This window comes from Sesamum indicum, linkage group LG9 (assembly GCF_026168435.1).
Source record: "Sesamum indicum cultivar Baizhima isolate 11 linkage group LG9, ASM2616843v1, whole genome shotgun sequence".
NCBI lineage: Eukaryota > Viridiplantae > Streptophyta > Magnoliopsida > Lamiales > Pedaliaceae > Sesamum > Sesamum indicum.
This window is the reverse complement of record NC_142665.1, coordinates 265,734-285,186: the sequence shown is the minus strand read 5'-3', so window position 1 is coordinate 285,186 and position 19,453 is coordinate 265,734. Positions and strand designations below refer to the sequence as shown.

General features: G+C 35.6%; 4 protein-coding genes across 5 annotated transcripts; 3 read left to right on the top strand and 1 right to left on the bottom strand.

Moving 5' to 3' along the window:
• The first annotated feature begins 296 nt into the window (after nt 1-296).
• On the top strand, nt 297-10,325 carry CMT3 (chromomethylase 3). Its single transcript, XM_011090803.3, has 20 exons — nt 297-750; nt 2,649-2,732; nt 3,731-3,838; nt 3,914-4,033; nt 4,112-4,211; nt 4,366-4,553; nt 5,154-5,219; nt 5,312-5,575; nt 6,341-6,399; nt 6,492-6,558; nt 6,637-6,966; nt 7,087-7,155; nt 7,256-7,342; nt 7,430-7,517; nt 8,929-9,047; nt 9,132-9,236; nt 9,311-9,354; nt 9,439-9,508; nt 9,590-9,693; nt 9,887-10,325. The coding sequence occupies exons 1-20, from the start codon at nt 409-411 to the stop codon at nt 10,050-10,052; spliced, it is 2,580 nt and encodes an 859-aa protein (XP_011089105.1). The 5' UTR covers nt 297-408; the 3' UTR covers nt 10,053-10,325.
• A 221-nt stretch (nt 10,326-10,546) lies between these two features.
• LOC105170163 (pentatricopeptide repeat-containing protein At1g59720, chloroplastic/mitochondrial) lies at nt 10,547-14,790 on the top strand. 2 transcript variants are annotated; one of them, XR_848476.3, is made up of 5 exons: nt 10,547-11,226; nt 12,007-12,855; nt 12,998-13,038; nt 13,303-13,419; nt 14,088-14,790. XR_848476.3 is itself a non-coding variant. In XM_011090804.3 (4 exons), the coding sequence occupies exons 1-3, from the start codon at nt 10,670-10,672 to the stop codon at nt 13,002-13,004; spliced, it is 1,413 nt and encodes a 470-aa protein (XP_011089106.1). In that variant the 5' UTR covers nt 10,547-10,669; the 3' UTR covers nt 13,005-13,038; nt 14,088-14,790. The 2 variants fall into 2 exon arrangements, 1 of the variants encoding a protein (XP_011089106.1); XM_011090804.3 differs by lacking the exon at nt 13,303-13,419.
• On the bottom strand, nt 13,943-14,435 carry LOC148786805 (uncharacterized). Its single transcript, XM_088884382.1, has one exon. It carries the CDS (start codon nt 14,433-14,435, stop codon nt 14,052-14,054), a length of 384 nt encoding a protein of 127 aa, XP_088740508.1. The 3' UTR covers nt 13,943-14,051.
• Nucleotides 14,791-17,030: 2,240 nt separating the features above from the next.
• On the top strand, nt 17,031-18,568 carry LOC105170164 (uncharacterized). The gene has a single exon (XM_011090805.3). It carries the CDS (start codon nt 17,242-17,244, stop codon nt 18,193-18,195), a length of 954 nt encoding a protein of 317 aa, XP_011089107.1. The 5' UTR covers nt 17,031-17,241; the 3' UTR covers nt 18,196-18,568.
• The last annotated feature ends 885 nt before the right edge of the window (nt 18,569-19,453 follow it).

The window sequence follows — 19,453 nt, the reverse complement described above, 5'->3', positions numbered from 1 at the left end:
TAATTTTAATTTCCCTCTTTGATTATTTTACTATTATCACTATCACAATTTTATTTTTTATATGAGAAACAACGGTAATATAATTGCCATTCTTGGTACTTCAATTTGTGATTTAAAAAGCAGCTCTTTTTCATATAATAATCTCGCAACCAAACAGCCCCTATTCTCCCAACGTTCACCTCCTCCGGATTCCACGCTCACTATCAAACGCAGTTCAATCATGCCATAATTCCACTCTCCCGCCCTCTCGCCACGCTCTCCAAAAATTTAAAACCCTTACCCCTTTTAAACCCCACCCGCTCCTCCCCCAACCCTATCTCAAATCCTTCTCTTTCTCCCCCACGCTACACAGCACACACTCTCCACCCACCACTATAACATACCTACCTTCACCATTTGCTGTTAACAATGCCCAGGAAGAGGAAGTCCACATCGGGGAAGAAGGATGAGGCGGCGTTGGGAGACGACGGGAGGTCCAAAAAGCGAATCTCATCCACCGCGCTGGATTCTGGTGGAGATTTTGTGGAGGACAAGAAGGTGGAGGAGATATTAGAGAGTGGTCACTGTGAGAGTGCGTTTAAATTGTCTGATGTGGTGGACGGGAGTGATGAGAAGAAGAAGAGTCCGGGTCGGAAAGGTAGGAGGAATGAAGAGGAGGAAGAGGAAGGAGATGCTCGTTTTTTGGGTAAACCGGTTCCCGAGGAGGAAGCTCGGAAGCGATGGCCTCATCGGTACCTGAAAAACCAATCGGTATGTAACATCGGGCTTATATACATTGTTGATAAATATGCAGTTTTTTGTTTGTAAATGTGTTTGTGTAGCCGATTATGCATGTGCGTCGTCGAGTGAGTATAATGGCCATCTAATTATGTTTCCGAGATTGAATTTGAGTAAAATATTGTGCTAGCTGAGTCTGGCTCATGTCAATTCAACGTCGCTGCTTTAAAAACGCAAGGCAGAGGCAGGAATCCAGTGAAAAAGTAGATGCGCAATTAGTGTTTTCTAATATGTTATTGCTTAACCCATATGCATATGGGGCATAAACGGAGCGTGGTCATATAAATTCGCCATCCTTAAGCTTATGTGGCACGTGCAACCGTTCAGCAGGGTCAAAGTTTCCAAAAGACGGAAAAAAGCGGAAGCAAATAATAGATATATTAGTATGTTCGGTTATTTATTACAGAAAGAGTTACCTTTAGTGTAGAAATATGTGAAAAAAGTTGGGCTAAAATACATTTATAATCTTGTATATTAGGGGTTGCACTTTGATAACATCTAAGATAGAGTGCCAATTTAATGGCATTATGCATTTAGTTTTATGCAATTCGAGTACTTTAGTCACCTTAGTCCCCAAATTTGGCTTGAATCAGTTTATTTAGGATTTTTTAGTTTTCTGAAATTGGAGGACTAGGATTATGATGTGGAAAAAATGCAATGTTAGTCATGTATTTTTGGAGTCGGTGACCGTGGATACAATTAATGCACTTACAATTTTAGATTTGAAATGTATTATTATTTTAACAATTTTTTTGCTAATAATTTTTGTTAAAAAAAATTCAAAAATTTCAAAATTCTTCAATTGCTCTTGTAAAACCAGTTAATTTTTCACCATAATAATGAATTTATGATTAAAATTACGAAGAATTTAGTTACATAATCACTGTTGTCACCTTTTAAAATACATGTCTAAAATTATATTTTTGTTCCACTTCTTTGTTCCAGCTGACACGGATTTTCTTTTTCGCTTAACCGTGGTCCAAATTTCAAAACTCTAAAAAATGTCAAATTAGCTCATTCCAAAGTAAATTTGAGGACTCAAATGACAGAAGTCCTCAACTTACTTAAAACTGCGTACATATTATTATTAAATTACCACCCGCCTACGTGGATATCCTCAAAGTGGTGCCACCCCTGAGATACAAGATGTAAAAAAAAAACAATTTAGCCAATAATGTTTTATCTTAATTGACTAAAAATTTTAATGCTCTTATTCTAGAGGTACAAACCAATGACTTCTTGGAACAGGTGTCATTTCTTCCCGCTATCATTTCCCACCTTAACCGCTTAACGATCCCATTTTAATTGCTCTTTGCTATTTCAACAGTCGGGCTCTCAAGATTTCTTTCTCTTGTCTGGCCCTCCCCATCCCCGCCCGCCCGCGCACCCACCCAATCAACCAAAAAGAATGTGTTGGGTGTTCGTGCTGTTTGTTCCTCCGCCTCCTCATTTGAGTTGATAAGTTTCTCGCGTTCAGTTCTACTTGCTTTGCAGTTCTGCTTCACTTGTGAAAGTGAATGATGTAAATTGGAATTTGCTCTTTTTTTAATCCTTTCTCCAATAATAACGTAGGAAGTGTTTTTCAGTTGATTAGAATGATGCCATTGAAGCATATGGGTTCAGCAGCTATGGAGAATAATAACAAGAATTGCCCTTTATCAAGGCAAAATTTACTTTTCCAATGAGTGTCGGAAATAGAATATTAGTAATTAGCTTGCTGTATGCCCCCGCATTCTTTGCACTTGTACTCCTTCCAATATTAGAAACTTACAATTTGTCATGCTTCTCTTGCCTGTGAGTTGGACTTAACATTTTTATACTCGTCTGGTTAACTGTCTGCATTTGGGTATGTCTGTGGCCAATGATTATAGGAAACAATTCAAGCCAGATGCCACTTTGTTCAAGCAGAAGTTGATGGACAGGTTTTCTTCCTGGAAGATGATTCTTATGTCAAGGTAAGCTTCATCTGGTATTCTTCAAATGCATCCTTGTTCTGAAATAATTTTTGAATAAGTTTTCTTCTTCCTGCTGTCAAGGGATTTTGTTGAGGCCCATGTTTGTGTTATCCCCCCTTGTTGCTTTGTCTTTTATTATGTTGAACTTACAGCAACATCAATTGAAATTCCGTTTCCAGTTACAGAATCAATTTTCAAGGGCCCCCTTGAACATTGCACCTCACCTCAACAAATTTTCATAGTTGACATTTCTTCTACTGGAATTGTATTAGTGAGAGATATCCAGCATTTTAATTACTTTTGCTTTCAGAAAATATAGATGATTAAAGCAATGTGAAAATTGATTTGATTAGGTTAGCAGATTTTATGCATTAGAGTTATCATGATATGCAAGTATGCTGAACTTGTAATTGGTCTAAAATCCGATAGCTAATTTTAACAAACTAAGAAACTGTGTCATTGGTTCAAAAGTTTGCTTACTTATGTTGGATACATGGATTTTATACCATTATATCTGTAGATATTTTATTGCCAATTGATTACCACTAGTATTCTAAAAGAGAAAATGATTGACTCTCTTATTACCTGTGAAGATCAATTAGTTTCCAAAGCAATGTATAGACAGAAAATGGATAAGATTTAGCAATTGTAACGAGGGTCTGTGAAATTTGTTTCTGGATGCATTTCATTACTGTATTGTAAGTTTAGTTTAGCTAAATTTGCAGTTCCATTCTCATTCTTATCAATTTATGTTGAGTTAAGAATGATCTCTAAGTTCTAATTCCATGTGCTATCAATACTTATATCCTCACAAAATTTAACTTTGCAATATTAGGGCATTTTGTCCTGTGTTTACTTTTTCTTTCTTTTTTTTTCTTTTTGCAAGTCTCTTGTAGTAATTGTGTTTTATTTAACTAACTTTCTTTTTTTTTTTTTTTTTTGCAAGTCTCTTGTAGTAATTGTGTTTTATTTAACTAACCATTGTACTATGTACTTAGGCTGAGGAAGGGAAGGAAAATTACATTTGTAAGATTATAGAGCTTTTCCAAGCTGTTGACGGCTCACAAAATTTCACAGCTCAATGGTATTACAGGGCCAGTGATACGGTGAGAAATTGTGAGAAAAGGCATTCAAGTTTTGCAGTAATATTAGTTATCTGACAGATTCTGTTCTTTTGTTAGGTTATAAAAAATTGTGGTAATCTCATAGACCACAAGCGTGTATTCTTTTCTGAGATTAAGGATGACAATCCACTTGATTGTCTTGTAAAGAAACTTAAAATTGTACCTTTACCTTTAAAGGTATGACCATTACCATTATTCTGTTCCTTGCGCATGTCAGCACTAAGCTGGGGATCTAAATTTATGTCTTATTTTCAGGCTGAATCTGATGCGACAGAAAAGCTCAGATCAAAATGTGACTATTACTATGATAAAATGTACTTGCTTCCATATTCTTCTTTTGTAAGCTTACAACGAGGTATCTGTTACTTTTTCACTTTTTTATTTCTTAAAATTTGTTAACGCCCAGGCCTTCCATTGCTCTAGCTGTAGTTCATTTTTTTAATGATTTTGTTGAGGAAAATTTTGGAGTAGCAGCTGATAATTATTTTCACTGTTTTCTTGATGTGCAGATAGCACTACTAATAGCAATGAATCTGGTTCCACTATCTCTAGTGATGCTGATGCTGTAACAGTTGGTTTTTCTGAACTGGAGGAGGCCACTGGTGAGAGAATGCTGCTTGACCTGTACTCTGGATGTGGTGCGATGTCTACTGGGCTTTGCCTTGGTGCTAACAGCTGTGGTGTTAAACTTGTTACTGTAAGTTTTTATCTTTGCTCATATGTGACAACAGGCTTAACCAACTGAAAGTAAAAGCAGCTTTGACAAAAAGAAGTTATTTGTATAAATGAAATTAAGTGTCTTTGACTGATCCTTTTGTCAATAACCTCAAACCAAGTAGCTGAAATTTGAAAACCCTTTATAAAAAGGGGCAAAGGAAAGATTCTTTTTTTTTTTTGTCAATACATAGTCAGAACTTTGCTTGACAATAATAACTGGGGTATGGATTACATCAAATGGACAAGCCACCCCTTTAGTTATGATGTCTTATTTGATTACCTAGTGTTTTTGTTGGACTTTGTTTTGGAGGTCAAGAAAATGAAAGATATTTCTGATTATTCTATTTTCTATGTGCAGCAAACTATCCCAATTCCAAAAATAATTTTATTTTTTAGTGTTTTTTTTATTAATTTATTTTATCTCCTTTTCCTTGGATAAACTGAAAACTACAATCTGGTGAATTACATGCTCTTGTTGAACTGCTGCTCTCACCAAAATAACGTTCTTCTAATTATCATTAATTTTTGTGTTATTCTTTTGATATACATCTAATGGCTTGAGCCTTTTCTTTTAACACAGAAATGGGCTGTGGATATAAACCAGTATGCTTGTGAAAGCCTCAAACTAAATCATCCAGAGACACAGGTTCCTATTAGTGCTGTAATTTTTATCCTCAGAATAACTTTTGTGTCTTTCTTTTACTTATGAATTGCTCGCTTAAATTTTTGGTAAAATAGGTGAGAAATGAATCTGCAGAGAATTTCCTGCATCTTCTAAAGGAATGGGAGAAGCTTTGTGCTTCCCTTTTATCATCTGAAAACAATGGTTCGTCTGATGAACATGGAAAAATGAATGAGAGGAAAGACAATGAAGGTGACTGCAATGTTGACGACGACGATGATGCTGGTGAGGAAGACTCTGAAGTCTTTGAAGTTGAAGAGATACTGGCAATTTGTTATGGTGATCCTAATAAAAATGGAAATGCTAAACTGCATTTCAAGGTAGTTGAGTTATTATATTTCATGGCCCTGTCGATTTAAGCTTTTCATATGCTTTAAACGCAAGACAATATACTGTTTGCTTGGTATCAATGTTTTAAAGGCAATTATGGGGTCCATTTATGGCAGCCCCTTGAGCTTGGTTGCTCAAAAAATGCCTTTTGGCAATGTTTGTGGGGGTGGGCATGCACCTAGGAGTTTGGGGCATATCCTAGGGCATTTGGGGTGCTACCTTTAGCTTTTCTCTCATAGTTATTTCCAAGTTCCCCTTCCAATTTTAGAAGGATTTTTCCTCTTCTTGGTAGGTCTTCATGTAGTCTTTTATAAACATATATATATATATATATGTATATATGTATATACATGTATTTATATGTATATATGTATTTATGTGTATATATGTATATCTTTATACATATAGATATTGTGTGAGTGTTTGTGTTTTGTCATTTGTTTTTAATTTTTCAGGTTTTTGTATATGCAAATTCACAAATGACCCAAATCTTGGTACTTACATCCTGCCTAAAGACATGTCTGATGCTTTAGATCTTCTAAAAACATTGATATGAATTGATAAAACACGTGTAGTGATTCATTCATGTCTTACAAGGTGCTGCTTGGGGCTGGATCTGTGACCAGGTCTCTGGTCTCATGTTTTAGGCTTTATTAATGGCATACTTGTTTTTATCTTAGTCCGTGTTTTCCAAGTCAGTTTATTTGTTTGATTTTTATCTATTATATCTTCGTTTCAATCTTTTATTTTTTAAGATTCGCTGGAAAGGTTATGGGCCTGAGGAAGATACTTGGGAGCCTTTGGAGGGTTTGAGGTATAGTAAACCTGACACTTTATCATGGTTCTCTTATTACTTGAGAGATTAATTTTGTTTCTAATTTGTCTTTGACAATGCTTTCTTACTAGTACTTGCCAAGAGAAGTTGAAGGATTTTGTGTCAAGAGGCTACAAGTTGAAGATTTTGCCGTTACCTGTGAGCCTCCTTTTTGCTGCTTTTAAACAATGCATTAATTTGTTGTTATTTTGGTGACTTTGAGTATGTTGTATGTAGGGGACTGTTGATGTCTTATGTGGGGGGCCGCCATGCCAAGGCATAAGTGGATTCAATAGGTTCAGGAATAAAGATGCACCTCTTGAAGATCCAAAAAATAAACAATTGGTTGTTTTCATGGATATTGTGGCCTATTTGAAGCCAAAGTTTGTGCTGATGGAGAATGTTGTTGACATTGTGAAGTTTGCTGGTGGTTTTCTTGGTCGATATGCACTAGGCCGTCTTGTTGCAAATGGTTATCAGGCAAGGATGGGGATGATGGCAGCTGGGGCTTATGGATTGCCCCAATTTCGCATGCGAATGTTCATGTGGGGCGCGTTGCCCACTGAGGTGATGCTACTTTATTTTTGTTTTTGTATTGAGTTCATGTAATCAAAATGTATAATCTTCAATTCACTTATCTACTTTCTCAATTGCATTTTCTTTTTTCTTTTTCTTTTTGCCCTGTAGAGGTTACCCCAATATCCACTGCCTACACATAATGTTGTAGTCAGAGGCGTTATTCCCACTGAGTTTGAGGTAGGACCTGCTAATCTACGGAATCTTGTGTAGCATATATATATATATATATATATTTTTGTTTACCTTATAGATGTATAAGTTTATTGTTAACATGCAGTCAAACACGGTTGCATTTGATGAAGGCCGTGAAGTCAATCTAAAAAAGGAACTTTTTCTTGGTGATGCATTATCTGACCTTCCTCATGTATGTAGAATTTGGTATTTCTTATCATATTACCTTGTCTTTTTGGGCATCATTTTTGTGAATCATGATAAAACATTTCTGACTTAGGTTGAGAACAACGAGGAACGAGATGAGATGCCTTATGATTCTGAGCCCCAAACAGAATTCCAACGCTTCATAAGACTGCGAAGGGATGGTGAGCTTGTGGTCTTCTTTCGAAATGCTATACTAGTTTATTTTAATTCTTGTTTGGTCCTTTAGGTAGTGTTGATCAATTTTCTTATCCTCCATTCAATTAGGATAGTTGATGCTCTTCTCCAAGTTCCAATGGAACTAATAAGACTCCAAGTTTGAATTAGAGTTGGAACTTCATATGCATTTATTTCCTTCCAAGTCAGAAATGGAACTAATAAAAATCTTTTCATTTTTCATGCCAAAATTTATGTGTTATTATGGGTATAGTTGTAAAAGGCGCATGCCATGGCGCCTGGCACAAAAAGTGAGAAAAGGAACTGGGAAAAAAGAACTTACTGTTCCACATCTTATTTATCCCTTTTCTTGTTTCTTTTTTCTATAATTTTGATAAATTGGATTACTTTTTGATGATATAATGTATTGTTACTGTTTAGAATCATAACTCAATTTTATTACTATAATATAAAGTATTTTGCTAAACAATTAAGTGTTTCTATTATTGTTATATTTTTTAGATAAATTATCTTGCTAGCTATAATTTGCTTTCTTTCTCAAAACTTTGGCTAACATATTTTTAGAAAACTAATTTTAAACATGCTAATTTTGGTAAAGATACTAATAGTATAAATATATAAATTGTACCATGCTTCAAAAAGACATGTCCTGTACTGGGTGCCCGTGTGCCATGGCTGCTGGGCACCTTTGTGTCATGACATGGCATGCGCCTGTGTTATGGAGTTATGTGACAACATATGAAGGTGTTGGAGTTTATGAACGTAGTGTTTAGATTTTCTACACATTGTATTATAATATAACTTACCAAACTGGGATTTGTAAATTCTTGTTCTTGGATGACATTTGTTGTTTCCGTTCAAGTAGCCATCATGCTTCTCTGAAAAACTCAAATATCTGATTAGTGGCAAACTGTTAGAAGCTTTGTTTTTCAGCATCTAGCGTTTGTACCTACATTCTGAACACTTGTTCAAGGGTTGGCTTAGTCACATCTTTCCCTAAGACTCTTATTATCATAATTGTTTTGTTGAGAATGTTAGAAAATTGTGTTGCTGAGTGTTTGTTGTTTTCTATATTCTACTTTTTTGCTTCCTGGTTTTAGAGAGTGAAATATTACAATTTTAGCCATGCATGCATGCATGATCTGCATATAAGTTTTGTTTCACCAGTCTTTTTATATTAGGCTGTTGGTAGTTTCTTTCACCAATATCTAGTGCACTTGATAATGTGTTTTTACTAGTTCATCAAGACATAGGTATTTAGTCTATCTACAATGACATGATTCAGGGAATTGTTATTTTATTTCAGCACATGTAGGAATACTGTAAGTTTATCAATTATTTAGTATGTCATCATAGACAACGCTGCCTCAATTAATTTCTTGTGCATTTTCACTGAAGAAATGCCGGGATGCTTGAAAGTCAACTCCGAAGTGTCAGAACATTGTTTGTTTGACCATCGCCCGCTTCTTCTAAATCAGGATGATTATGAGCGTGTTTGTCAAATCCCCAAGAGAAAGGTATGTTTATATTTTGACTGTGAATCCGGAAAAAAATTCAAGCCCATGTTTTTATTTTTGGAACTGTTTGCTTTTTGGTATTAGGGTGCAAACTTTAGGGATTTGCCTGGTGTTAGAGTCCGTGCTGATAACAAGGTTGAGTGGGATCCTGATGTAGAAAGAATAAGGCTCACTTCTGGGAAGCCTCTGGTATTTTTTGCTCTTCAAATTTCTTTTCTTTTCTTTTCTTTTTTGGTACTTGATACATGTTTCTTAATTTGCAGGTCCCTGATTATGCTATGAGTTTTGTTGGAGGAAGTTCATCAAAGTATAGTAGCATGCCTTTATGTTCAGTCTTTATTACTTAAAGAAAATTTTTGCATTATTATGTACTTATCTTTCAATGGTTCAGGCCATTTGGGCGTTTGTGGTGGGATGAAACTGTGCCTACTGTTGTGACTCGGGCAGAACCTCATAATCAGGTAGCATCTTGTGTTTGTAATTTATGTTTAATTTGTAAGTTAATGCATATATTTTTGTGTAACTTACACAACTTGTTCTAGGCTATTTTGCACCCGCTTCAAGATAGAGTTCTCACAATTCGTGAGAATGCTCGGCTGCAAGGATTTCCAGATTACTATAAACTTGTTGGCCCAATAAAAGAAAGGTAACAATATGTTTAGAGTGCTATACTGTTGTTTGTACTGCTTGAACTCCATGTCTTTTGATTTTATATTGTTGTCCCTCTTTTATATGGTAATTCAGTGTGGTTTAAAATTTATAAGTCAGTTAATGCTTTATGTGTGGAACAAATAGTGTCTTTTTTAAGTTATGTCCATCTATTGTCTTTGTATTTCCAGATACATTCAAGTGGGAAATGCAGTTGCTGTGCCAGTGGCTCGAGCATTGGGTTATTCTTTAGCTTTGGCATTAAGAGGATTATCAGGGGATGGACCATTGCTCACCCTTCCTGAGGATTATCCCTTGATGAGAGACGTTCCTTCCCCCACAATTGTGATGATATGATGATGGATGCATATTTACTAATTGTTCCAGTGTAACTCCCATCGAGCGGCTGATGCTAGGGGTGGAGTCTTAGAAATTATATTCGATCTTTACGCGAGACATTAATTTATTTCATGAATCCTTTTCTTGTTTGTGTATCATTTAGTTGTCAAAATACTCATTTGATCAAGAGCATAATGCTCTGTATTCATTTGGAGCAGAATTAAACCTGGCCATTTCCATGTCCAAAATTAGGTATCTTCTTGTTTGTCTTTAGTGAATGTTGATTTTGTAGTTCTGGTACTGCAAATTTGGTGAAACTTTTATCTGATCTGCGCCAAGAAAGACTGTGCATGCAGAGTACAAATTTCCTCGAAGCTGTTGCACCTGATTGAGTGGTTCAGGCTGAAAATTAAGTAATGACTGATGAGTACATTTTATCTTTTATGATGAGACTTAAATATAAAATGAGAATGGGATATATTTATATATTATGATGATACTTAAATATAATAATTATTTATTAGGTGCAATAGTAAAATCTAAAAAGTGGTCGGAAAAGATTCCCTCCATTAAGGAAGAAGAAGAAGGGATTCATCCTCGTTATCTGATCCTTGACAACTCAAGTGAATTGTGAAATGCCGATGATTTGGCGGCAGATTCAAATCCTCTTCCAACTCTCGCTCTCTAAAATCTCCGCCGAAGCTCTCCATTCTTTGCTTCTCAAAAGTTCGCTTGACCACCATGAATACTTCTTCTCTCATCTCATCCTCTCCGCCGCTTCCACCTCCCTCCACCATGCCCGGAAACTCTTTGACAACTCACCTATTGTCCCACCCCCACTTTTTGCCTGGAACACCCTCATCAAAGCATATTCTAAGACCTCCTCCGCGCAAATACATTCTGTAAAGCTCTTTCTTGAATTACTTCGAACTTCTGATGTCCTCAAACCTGACAAGTTTACGTATCCTTTTGTTATCAAGGCTTGCGGCCATTGTTTGATGCTCCGGGTTGGTGAATCGGTGCACTCCATGGTTTTCAAGGCGGGTTTTGCTTCGGATTTACATGTTAATAATACTCTCTTAACAATGTATGGTGGGTGTGGTGCGGTTGAGTTCTCCAGAAGACTGTTCGATGAAATGTGTGAGAGAGATGTTGTCTCTTGGAGCTCTATGATTGCCGCTTATGTTGATTGGTATGCAAATTTTCTTTTGCTCTCCGTTGTGTTTCAAATATGGTACTTTATCTCATACTTCACATTCTTTTGAAATGGAATTTTTTGTGGTAATTGAACTACTATGTCAAGACTGTTTGCGTGCAAGAGTTGTCCTCACAAGTTTGAAAGTCCTTTTCTCTGATTGATTCCAAATTTATGATACTTGCCCATTCAACATAGAATACCAACAAAGTATTTTAGTTTCAAGGTGATTACAGTGGGTGATGCCTGACCTATTATACCCATATATTGATTTGGAAATGCATTTCACTTGGGATGAATTTATTTGAATGATTCTAATGAAACTGATGATATGTTTGACGCAGTAAGTCATTTGAGATTTACAGAACAGGAAGTGGGAACATTGTTGTCTGGAGAATGTACACTCTTAACAAAATATCTGTTTACGAAAAGCTGAATTTTGATATGTCTTGTAAAAGACTAGTGCATTCTGATTGCTCTTTAGATGAACAGTCCGTACCACTTGCCACATTATATTCTATTAAGTTATCTCCCAATGCTGGAGGATGTTATTAAAGCTTACAATATGTTGAGCACATCTTCAGAAATATAACATCATGGAACAAGCATCCTTTTCCTGTGATCTCTTCCAACTATTAGTATGAAAATAGACAGCAGGTGGGCATGGAGTTGATCTCTGTAGTCCCTTGAATTTATGAGCATTGTCCTCTTCTGTTTGCAATTTGCAATGCTTCAAGTGTTTAATCTCACTTATGATTCACCTTTTGATGCTTGCAGTAAACTTGATTTGGATGCTTTGAGGCTGTTCAAATATATGAACATGGTAAATGAGAAGCCCAACTTGGTAACTTTTGTTAGTTTACTTGCTGCGTGTAACAACCTCCTCAATATCAGAATTGGAAAATCCATCCATTCATATCTTCTCGTTAATGGTACAGAATTGCATGTTAGCTTGGGTACAGCACTTCTGAATATGTATGCAAAATCAGGTCACTTGGAGGAAGCATTACAAATTTTCAATACCATCAACAAGAAAAATCTGCAGTCTTGGACAGTCATGATTTCATGTCTTGCAGACTATGGTCGTGGAGAAGAAGCCATATCATTATTTACCAGAATGGAAGAAGCTGGCTTGAGACCTGACAGCATGTCATTTTCAGTGGTACTTTCTGCTTGTAGCCACAGAGGTCTACTGGACAAGGGACAAGCACTCTTTGATAAAATGGTGAATGTCTACAATATCATACCAACTATGCAGCACTATGGATGCATGGTTGACTTATTCGGACGAGCTGGAAAAATTGAAGAAGCTTATAAGATAATTCTGAGCATGCCATTTGAACCTAACTCTGTTATAATAAGGAGTTACCTCAGTGCTTGTAAACACCATGGCCGTGCTCTTTCTTTGGACAAACATTTAATTCAACTTCTACTCAAAACAGAGCCCAATGTTGGAGCAAACTATTTACTTGCCACCGCTATATCTTCTACGTCTGGTTGTAATGGCATGGATAACATGAGAAATGCCATGAAACTAAGAGGTCTGAAGAAAGTTCCTGGCTCAAGTTGGGTCCACGCTCCTGGTGGTGATCTGGAGGCATTGGTGAAAACCGAAGAGATTATAAAGTAAACTTTTTGTGCTTTGGGGTTTGAAAACCTCACTTTCACATGGTCATCTCATTCTTCCAGGATAAAAGGATCAATAGGGAGATAAAATAATAGTTTTTCACTGTCATTGCTGCTTATACATTTTCTTTTTGGGTTGCAGAATTTGAGGATACAGAGACCTGCAAACAAGCATATTTTAAGGTATATTTATTGACTGCCACAAATTCTTAATGTTGGAATTCTCCATCTAGACGTAGGATTGCCTGCCATGTTTAGCTTATTTGTTTTGCCTAATCTCAAGTCGATTTGCTTTTCTTTGTATTACATGCCAGTTATCAATAGCTCATAATTATTTTGGAAGTAATATCTAATAGCAAGATATATTGCAGCATGCTAAATGATTCTGTGAACTTTTTCCATCACTGATTCTTTCCCATAAGCTCCAAGTGCTTTCTTTGCGTCCAGGAACTTGGTTTCTGCAACAAGAATTGGGATTAATGTTCAAGGACATTTGTGTAACGAAGACTTGCAAATATTATATTCTCTTTAGTGGTCTATATCTTCCATGAACTATTATTCCAGGTATAGTCTCTTCTGTATATCAAAAAGCAGAACAAGATTTTTTTTGACGAGTACTGAGACCCACCCACAGGTTCTTTGGAGATCTCACAACAAATCACTGGGACCGGCCTAGTGTAGACCGCATGATATGTGTGGTTTTGATTTATTGAACTCGTAGGTTCTGGAATGTCCAAGAATTATGGCACTCCGCATATGCTCGTAATAGTTGTTTTTGCTAATCCATCTTCAGGAATCTGTTACTTTTTCTTTCTCACTGCACAGTGCATGACCTTTTAGGAACTTGCTATTTGTGTGTATATGTGAACATATGGAATTAACTTGCAATCTGAGTTGTCCTGTCTTTCTTAAGCTGGTTAGATTTTTAGAGTATCTTCTTTTTTCTTGATGAATACCTTCAACATTTGAAGCAAAATAACTAGTCTCTGTAGTCTGTTGTATGAAAATGCATTGCCTAAACTCATCTGGCCCTGTTACTCACCATCAAAAGATTAAGCTTGAAAAAAAATTTCAAGAGTCGAGAATCTACATCAAAACAGAAATACATTATCTTCTAGCCACAAGGGGAGGAGCAATCCAACTCCTTATGTACAATAGAAAAGAGTCATATATTTCTTACATGATTCGCCTATTCGTCATTTACTAAACAACGGAAACCATTTTTCTTGCAGGGAACTGCGGTGAGAGATCATGAAAATCAGAAACACCAGCAGAACAGCCACCCCAAGTGGAGATCCTCCAACCCTGTGAAGTGCATCCTTCTCCGGGAACGACAAGTAAAATGGGACACGTTCTCGATCTTCGCTTGATAACCAGTGCACAAAGAGCAGCAGAACAACAGGAAACACCATCAGACATATCTTGAAGTTGTCCATCAAGTCCTCGAACATGGACTCGTAGTTTATGTACCAAGTGAAGATCAAGAAGAGGAAGACTACTGCAATGAGGAAGAAGAAGTGGATCGGTAGTGAGAAGTACTGCAGATAATCATAGTAAGAAGAGTTGTAGTATCTAGCCATGCTGAGAAATACAGTTTTGAATGAGGTCTTTAAGAGCAAAAGATGATCAATAGTAGAGTGTAAATTATATATATATATATATATATATATATATATATATAGGAGCTTTAATTTGTTGAAGTGGAAGAGATGAAAGTATTGGATGTGCTCTGGAAACCACTAGTTTGCTTTAAAGGGAAAAGCTAAAGTTAAGGGCAAGTTAAGTGAGATGTTGGGTATGTTATATAGGTGCCAATGGAGGTCAATAATTGCTTCTCTTTATTGGGAAATTCTGGTCCACCTGATCTTTTTGAACTCAAATCTATTCAAATAATTTATATTTTAAAACAGAGCCCTTCACTGTGGCCAGCTTGAACTTTTTAGAGTTAAATTAGTAGTAAAAGTTTTTATTATTTTTCTGCGTTTATTTTGAAGAAAAGCAGTGCAATTAGGTAGTGATATTACTTTTAAGGATATACAAAATTGAGGGCTTTTTACATGCAAGGTTGAACCTCAACCGACCATGGGGACAAAATTATGGGGAGCTGAGAAGCATATTGGTATAAAAAGTTTGGAGTATAATGAGGGCAAAGTGGTATATTAAAAGACTAGAAAGAATTTGGGTTTGTGTCACCTTTGTCCCTTTATCTTTTTTCTTGCATAAAAACCTGTGTTAATTAATAGGAAAAGATTAATTTCAGGAAATTGCTGTTGTTTTCTTGGATTAATATCAGTTAATTATTCTTTCTCAGACTAGTATTCTTTTGTTTTGTTGTACTTTGCTTTTATTAGATTCAGACACAAAGATGTATTGCATAGCAGATATTAGCAAGCAATATACGGTATGTTCATTTTAAATATGAACAAATATTTAAAATCTGATCCAACTTAAGGTTGTTATAAGTATATGCATAAAATTTGAAGTAAATTATATGACATTCTCTTAAGAAATGTATTTGTAATTTTGTAAAGCATAGGAAGAGTGTTTGTTATAATTAAAAATAATATTTAAGAAATCTTAATATAATGTAGCTTTAAGATAATTGTTTTCTTCAATATAATATTCAAATTTCAGGTGATAATGGGAGTGGGTGTTGGGGTGAGATAGTGAAATCAACTACTATGAGTTGGATAGTAAAGACTCTGCTGCACCTTCATAATCATGCATACTAATAATAAATACTTGTCTCTTATTTTTCAAAAATTAGACCAAAATGTGTTTGAACCTTTAAATTTTAGTGAGAGGGAAGAAAACCAAAAGAAACTCAAAAGACATGACATACTTTTTTTTATCTAAAAAAAAATGTGGTCATTTTGGGCTTCTTTTGTTTATCTTCCTTTATATTTTCAGCAAGAATGGGCTTTGGCCCAATAGCAATCGATGCAGAAACTAAACATCCACTTGTTCTTTTTGGGGTTTGGATAATGTAGTTGTAAATAATACAAAGTTTTTAATGGAGAAAGAAGAATCAAGTTATTATTAGCACCTTTGGATTTCCTCCATCTTCCTATTAATATTTCAACTTTAATATATATAGACTCTCATCCAATTCTCATTGATTTTTCTTTTATAATATTAAATAAAAATTCTATTATGCTTTCTCATTCCATTTTTTCTTTTCATATGTATCAAATCGCTTAATTGCCTTTTCATTTCTTGTGTGTGAAAATATTAAATAATGTGTACAAAATACAAATCATGTGATCTTAGTATAATATATATACATATACCCCATAACCCCTCCCCCCCCAAAAAAAAAAAAAATACAAAAAAAGAGAGAGAGAGAGAGAGAGAGAGAGAGAGAGGGAGAGAGAAAGAAAAAAAAAGTAATTTTTCATGAGGTTCATATGATTATAATTAGATATGAAAAGTAAGCAAGAAAGAGAAGAAGCTTTGAAGCCCAACTGATGTTTGTCAATTTTCCAAACCTATTGCTTTCCTAGTAATTGCTCCATTCCTATGTATATATATATATACTTCTCCAAATTTGACCTTTCAATTCTTTTCCCTACACCACGTGTGATGCACGTGTTCATTACCTTCAATTGTGATTATTTCTTTATTTAAATCAGGTGTGAATTATTTTAGAGCTTAACCTCTCATAAATATTACTACTATGAGTAAAATTAATTGCTTTACGGAATGAGTTTTTGGTCATACCTAAACATAACCAACACACATATAACAATATTTAGGTAATTACATATATAATTCACTATATATATATGCTAATTAAGGATCCATTTGAATTTTCCCAATTTTAGGGTTTTAATTTCGCCCACCATAATTTTAGTGATGTTTACCATTTCCTTCAAAAAGCATGATGCTTTATATGTTTAATTGTTCTTCCCCAACTCTATCAAATATTAGTGTTGTTTGGTATATATAGGATTATAGCTTTTTTGACTTTCACAGGATTCCCATTCAATTACCAATACATTGAGTTATGATGAGCTACCCTCCTCTTGTGCTATATACATATATATATATATATATTATATATTATATATATTCTAGAACTAGAATACCAAACAAACACTCTACCTCATCTCATCTCAATTCGTGTCTCAAAAATACAGCTACCTATATATGTATCCATATGCTCAACTCTTCCTTAATCTTCATTAAACGTCAAAGCCAAATTGATCAAGAATCCCCTCCAAATATTCAAACTTTCTAACCTCTTGGAACCCTCTAGACCTTCTCTAATTTTATGTTTTTAGTCCTACCCTCCCATATATAAATACCCTTCAATTCCATATCCCTTTCCATCCCACAACTCTATTTTCATTTCCCTCCCATCAATTACAAATATTATATTTACACATGGGCACTCTTATAGGTCATGTTGCTCCTGGGCTTGGCTTCTTTATATTTGGATTATGGCATCTATTCAACCACATCAAGCTCCACGCCCTCCGCCCCAACTCCTACCAATCTTCACCTTGGTTCCCCACTTCAAGAATCAAGTATTTGGAGCTCTACTTCATCATGCTCGTTTCCTCCATGTCCATATCCATGGAGCTCTTCATCGGCCCCGAACGTCACCAGCCCCTCGACCCCGACGGCACCATCCCTTCTAACCATCTCCACAACTTTGAACATTCCAATATTTCCCTCACTTTTTTCACCTACGCTCTCTTCTCAATCATCCTTGATCAACTCGCCCCCCCAGCACAATATGGGCTGACCAACTTGCTAGCCGCCGTGGCGTTCGGCCAGCAACTCCTCATCTTCCACCTCCACTCCGCGGACCACATGGGGGTGGAGGGCCAATACCATTGGCTACTCCAAATTGCAATATTTATATCACTCGCCACCACCCTTTTAGGCATTAATTACCCAAAGAGTTTCTTGAATAGCTTTGTGAGGTCAGTTAGCATAATGTTCCAAGGGGTTTGGCTTATGGTCATGGGGTTCATGCTGTGGACCCCTAGTCTAATCCCTAAGGGTTGTTTCATGAACTTGGAGGAAGGTCATAGAGTGGTCCGGTGCCACGGGGAAGAGGCCTTAGAGCGTGCTAAGTCACTGGTGAACATTCAATTCAGTTGGTACGTTGTTGGGACAATAATTTTTGCCTTGACCCTTTATTTAGTTGTGATTAAATTATATCCTGAAAAAGTCGAGTATCAATCTCTATCAAAATTCGTATTGCAAGACGAGGAGAAGGAGGTTGACGATGTTGAGGCACAGAAGAAGGGCAATAGTAATAAGATAGGGGAGGCGAAGAGTTTTCTGCAAATTGGGAAACCATATGCTCCCATGGACATGGAAAGGTAGAAGGTGAATTGGAATATATATTTGGTGAGGTATGTGTAAAAGTCAGCATAGGTCAGTTTAGTGGGTCTCCAATTTGTTTGATTAATATACGTACTAAGCCCACAGTAATGTTGGCGGCTTAGTCACATAAAATTTCTTCATGTCTAAAAAAAAAAAAAAAAAAAGAAAAGATGAGATAGAGAGAGAGAGAATTGTGTTGTGGTGTTATTGTTGATTGGGTCTTTGTGATTGTATGTACATAATATATCAATAGACCAAAGAAAAGTGAAGTAGGAGTTTTTATTTTTTTCTTATGTGGAAAAGATTGTTAATCATTTGTTGTAAGGCAGGAATTGGAGTAAAAAAATATATGTATTAATTTTGAATTTGATTATAGACGTCACCATGATTTTCTTTGATTCGATTTTCTCTTTAATTAATCTTCTCGTACACATCCATGTTCTCTAAGGGGAAAACTATTCCGTCCATCCACCTTTCAATTCAATCCAACTTAGTCAGAAGAACCAATTATTTAATTCCTCCTATTCCAAATTAATTAAATTATTCTTTTTCAGTTTTCACTAATATCAAATATTGTCTTACATAATCTTTTGCAGATCGTATGTTTGAAATTTATATCATTGTCATTTAAATAATATATTAACATATGACGTGGATATATTAAATATAAAGAAAAAATTCAAGTTTCTTGTGATAATAGAAACGCACACAAGATCCCCTATGAAAATTAAAGTATCAATTATTCCCCTATAATATAAATATGGGATCAAAGACATCATCTACTTAGTTTCGTTTGGAAAACTGAAACCCAACCGTTCAGGTGCACAAATTAGCTCTTCCAAAAGTATTTCAATGAGTGCTTTTCCACACCCCAATCGCTCCCTCTTGGGGAATTTTTCTGGATAAGACGTGTAGCTATTATATTTTTATCTTAATTTATTTTATATTTTTTATCATATTAATGTATTGATTGAATCGATATATTTATTGAAACATTCATATAATTATATAATTATTGCTTTTATAATAAAAAAGGAAAAATTGCATAAAACCTCCTACATTATGAAAACTCGGCAAAAAACGCTCCGTGTTATTTTTATATGCCAAAAAAACTCCCTGTAGTTGAAAATGACCCCCACTTGCCCAATTCCGTCAGTGCCAGCTAACAGAGTTAATTTATTCCTTAAATCTCCGTTATACCCTTGTGATTTATTACTGCAGTAAAAAAGAGGGGAGGGGGATTGCTACAGGGAATTAA

Coding starts and splice junctions, on each gene's coding strand:
- LOC105170163 (XM_011090804.3), top strand. CDS start 10,670: ATGCCGATGATTTGGCGGCAGATTCAAATCCTCTTCCAACTCTCGCTC. Junction 11,227..12,006: donor ATTGCCGCTTATGTTGATTG/GTATGCAAATTT, acceptor TGATGCTTGCAG/TAAACTTGATTTGGATGCTT.
- LOC105170164 (XM_011090805.3), top strand. CDS start 17,242: ATGGGCACTCTTATAGGTCATGTTGCTCCTGGGCTTGGCTTCTTTATA.
- LOC148786805 (XM_088884382.1), bottom strand. CDS start 14,435: ATGGCTAGATACTACAACTCTTCTTACTATGATTATCTGCAGTACTTC.
- CMT3 (XM_011090803.3), top strand. CDS start 409: ATGCCCAGGAAGAGGAAGTCCACATCGGGGAAGAAGGATGAGGCGGCG. Junction 4,554..5,153: donor GTGGTGTTAAACTTGTTACT/GTAAGTTTTTAT, acceptor CTTTTAACACAG/AAATGGGCTGTGGATATAAA. Junction 6,400..6,491: donor GAGCCTTTGGAGGGTTTGAG/GTATAGTAAACC, acceptor CTTTCTTACTAG/TACTTGCCAAGAGAAGTTGA.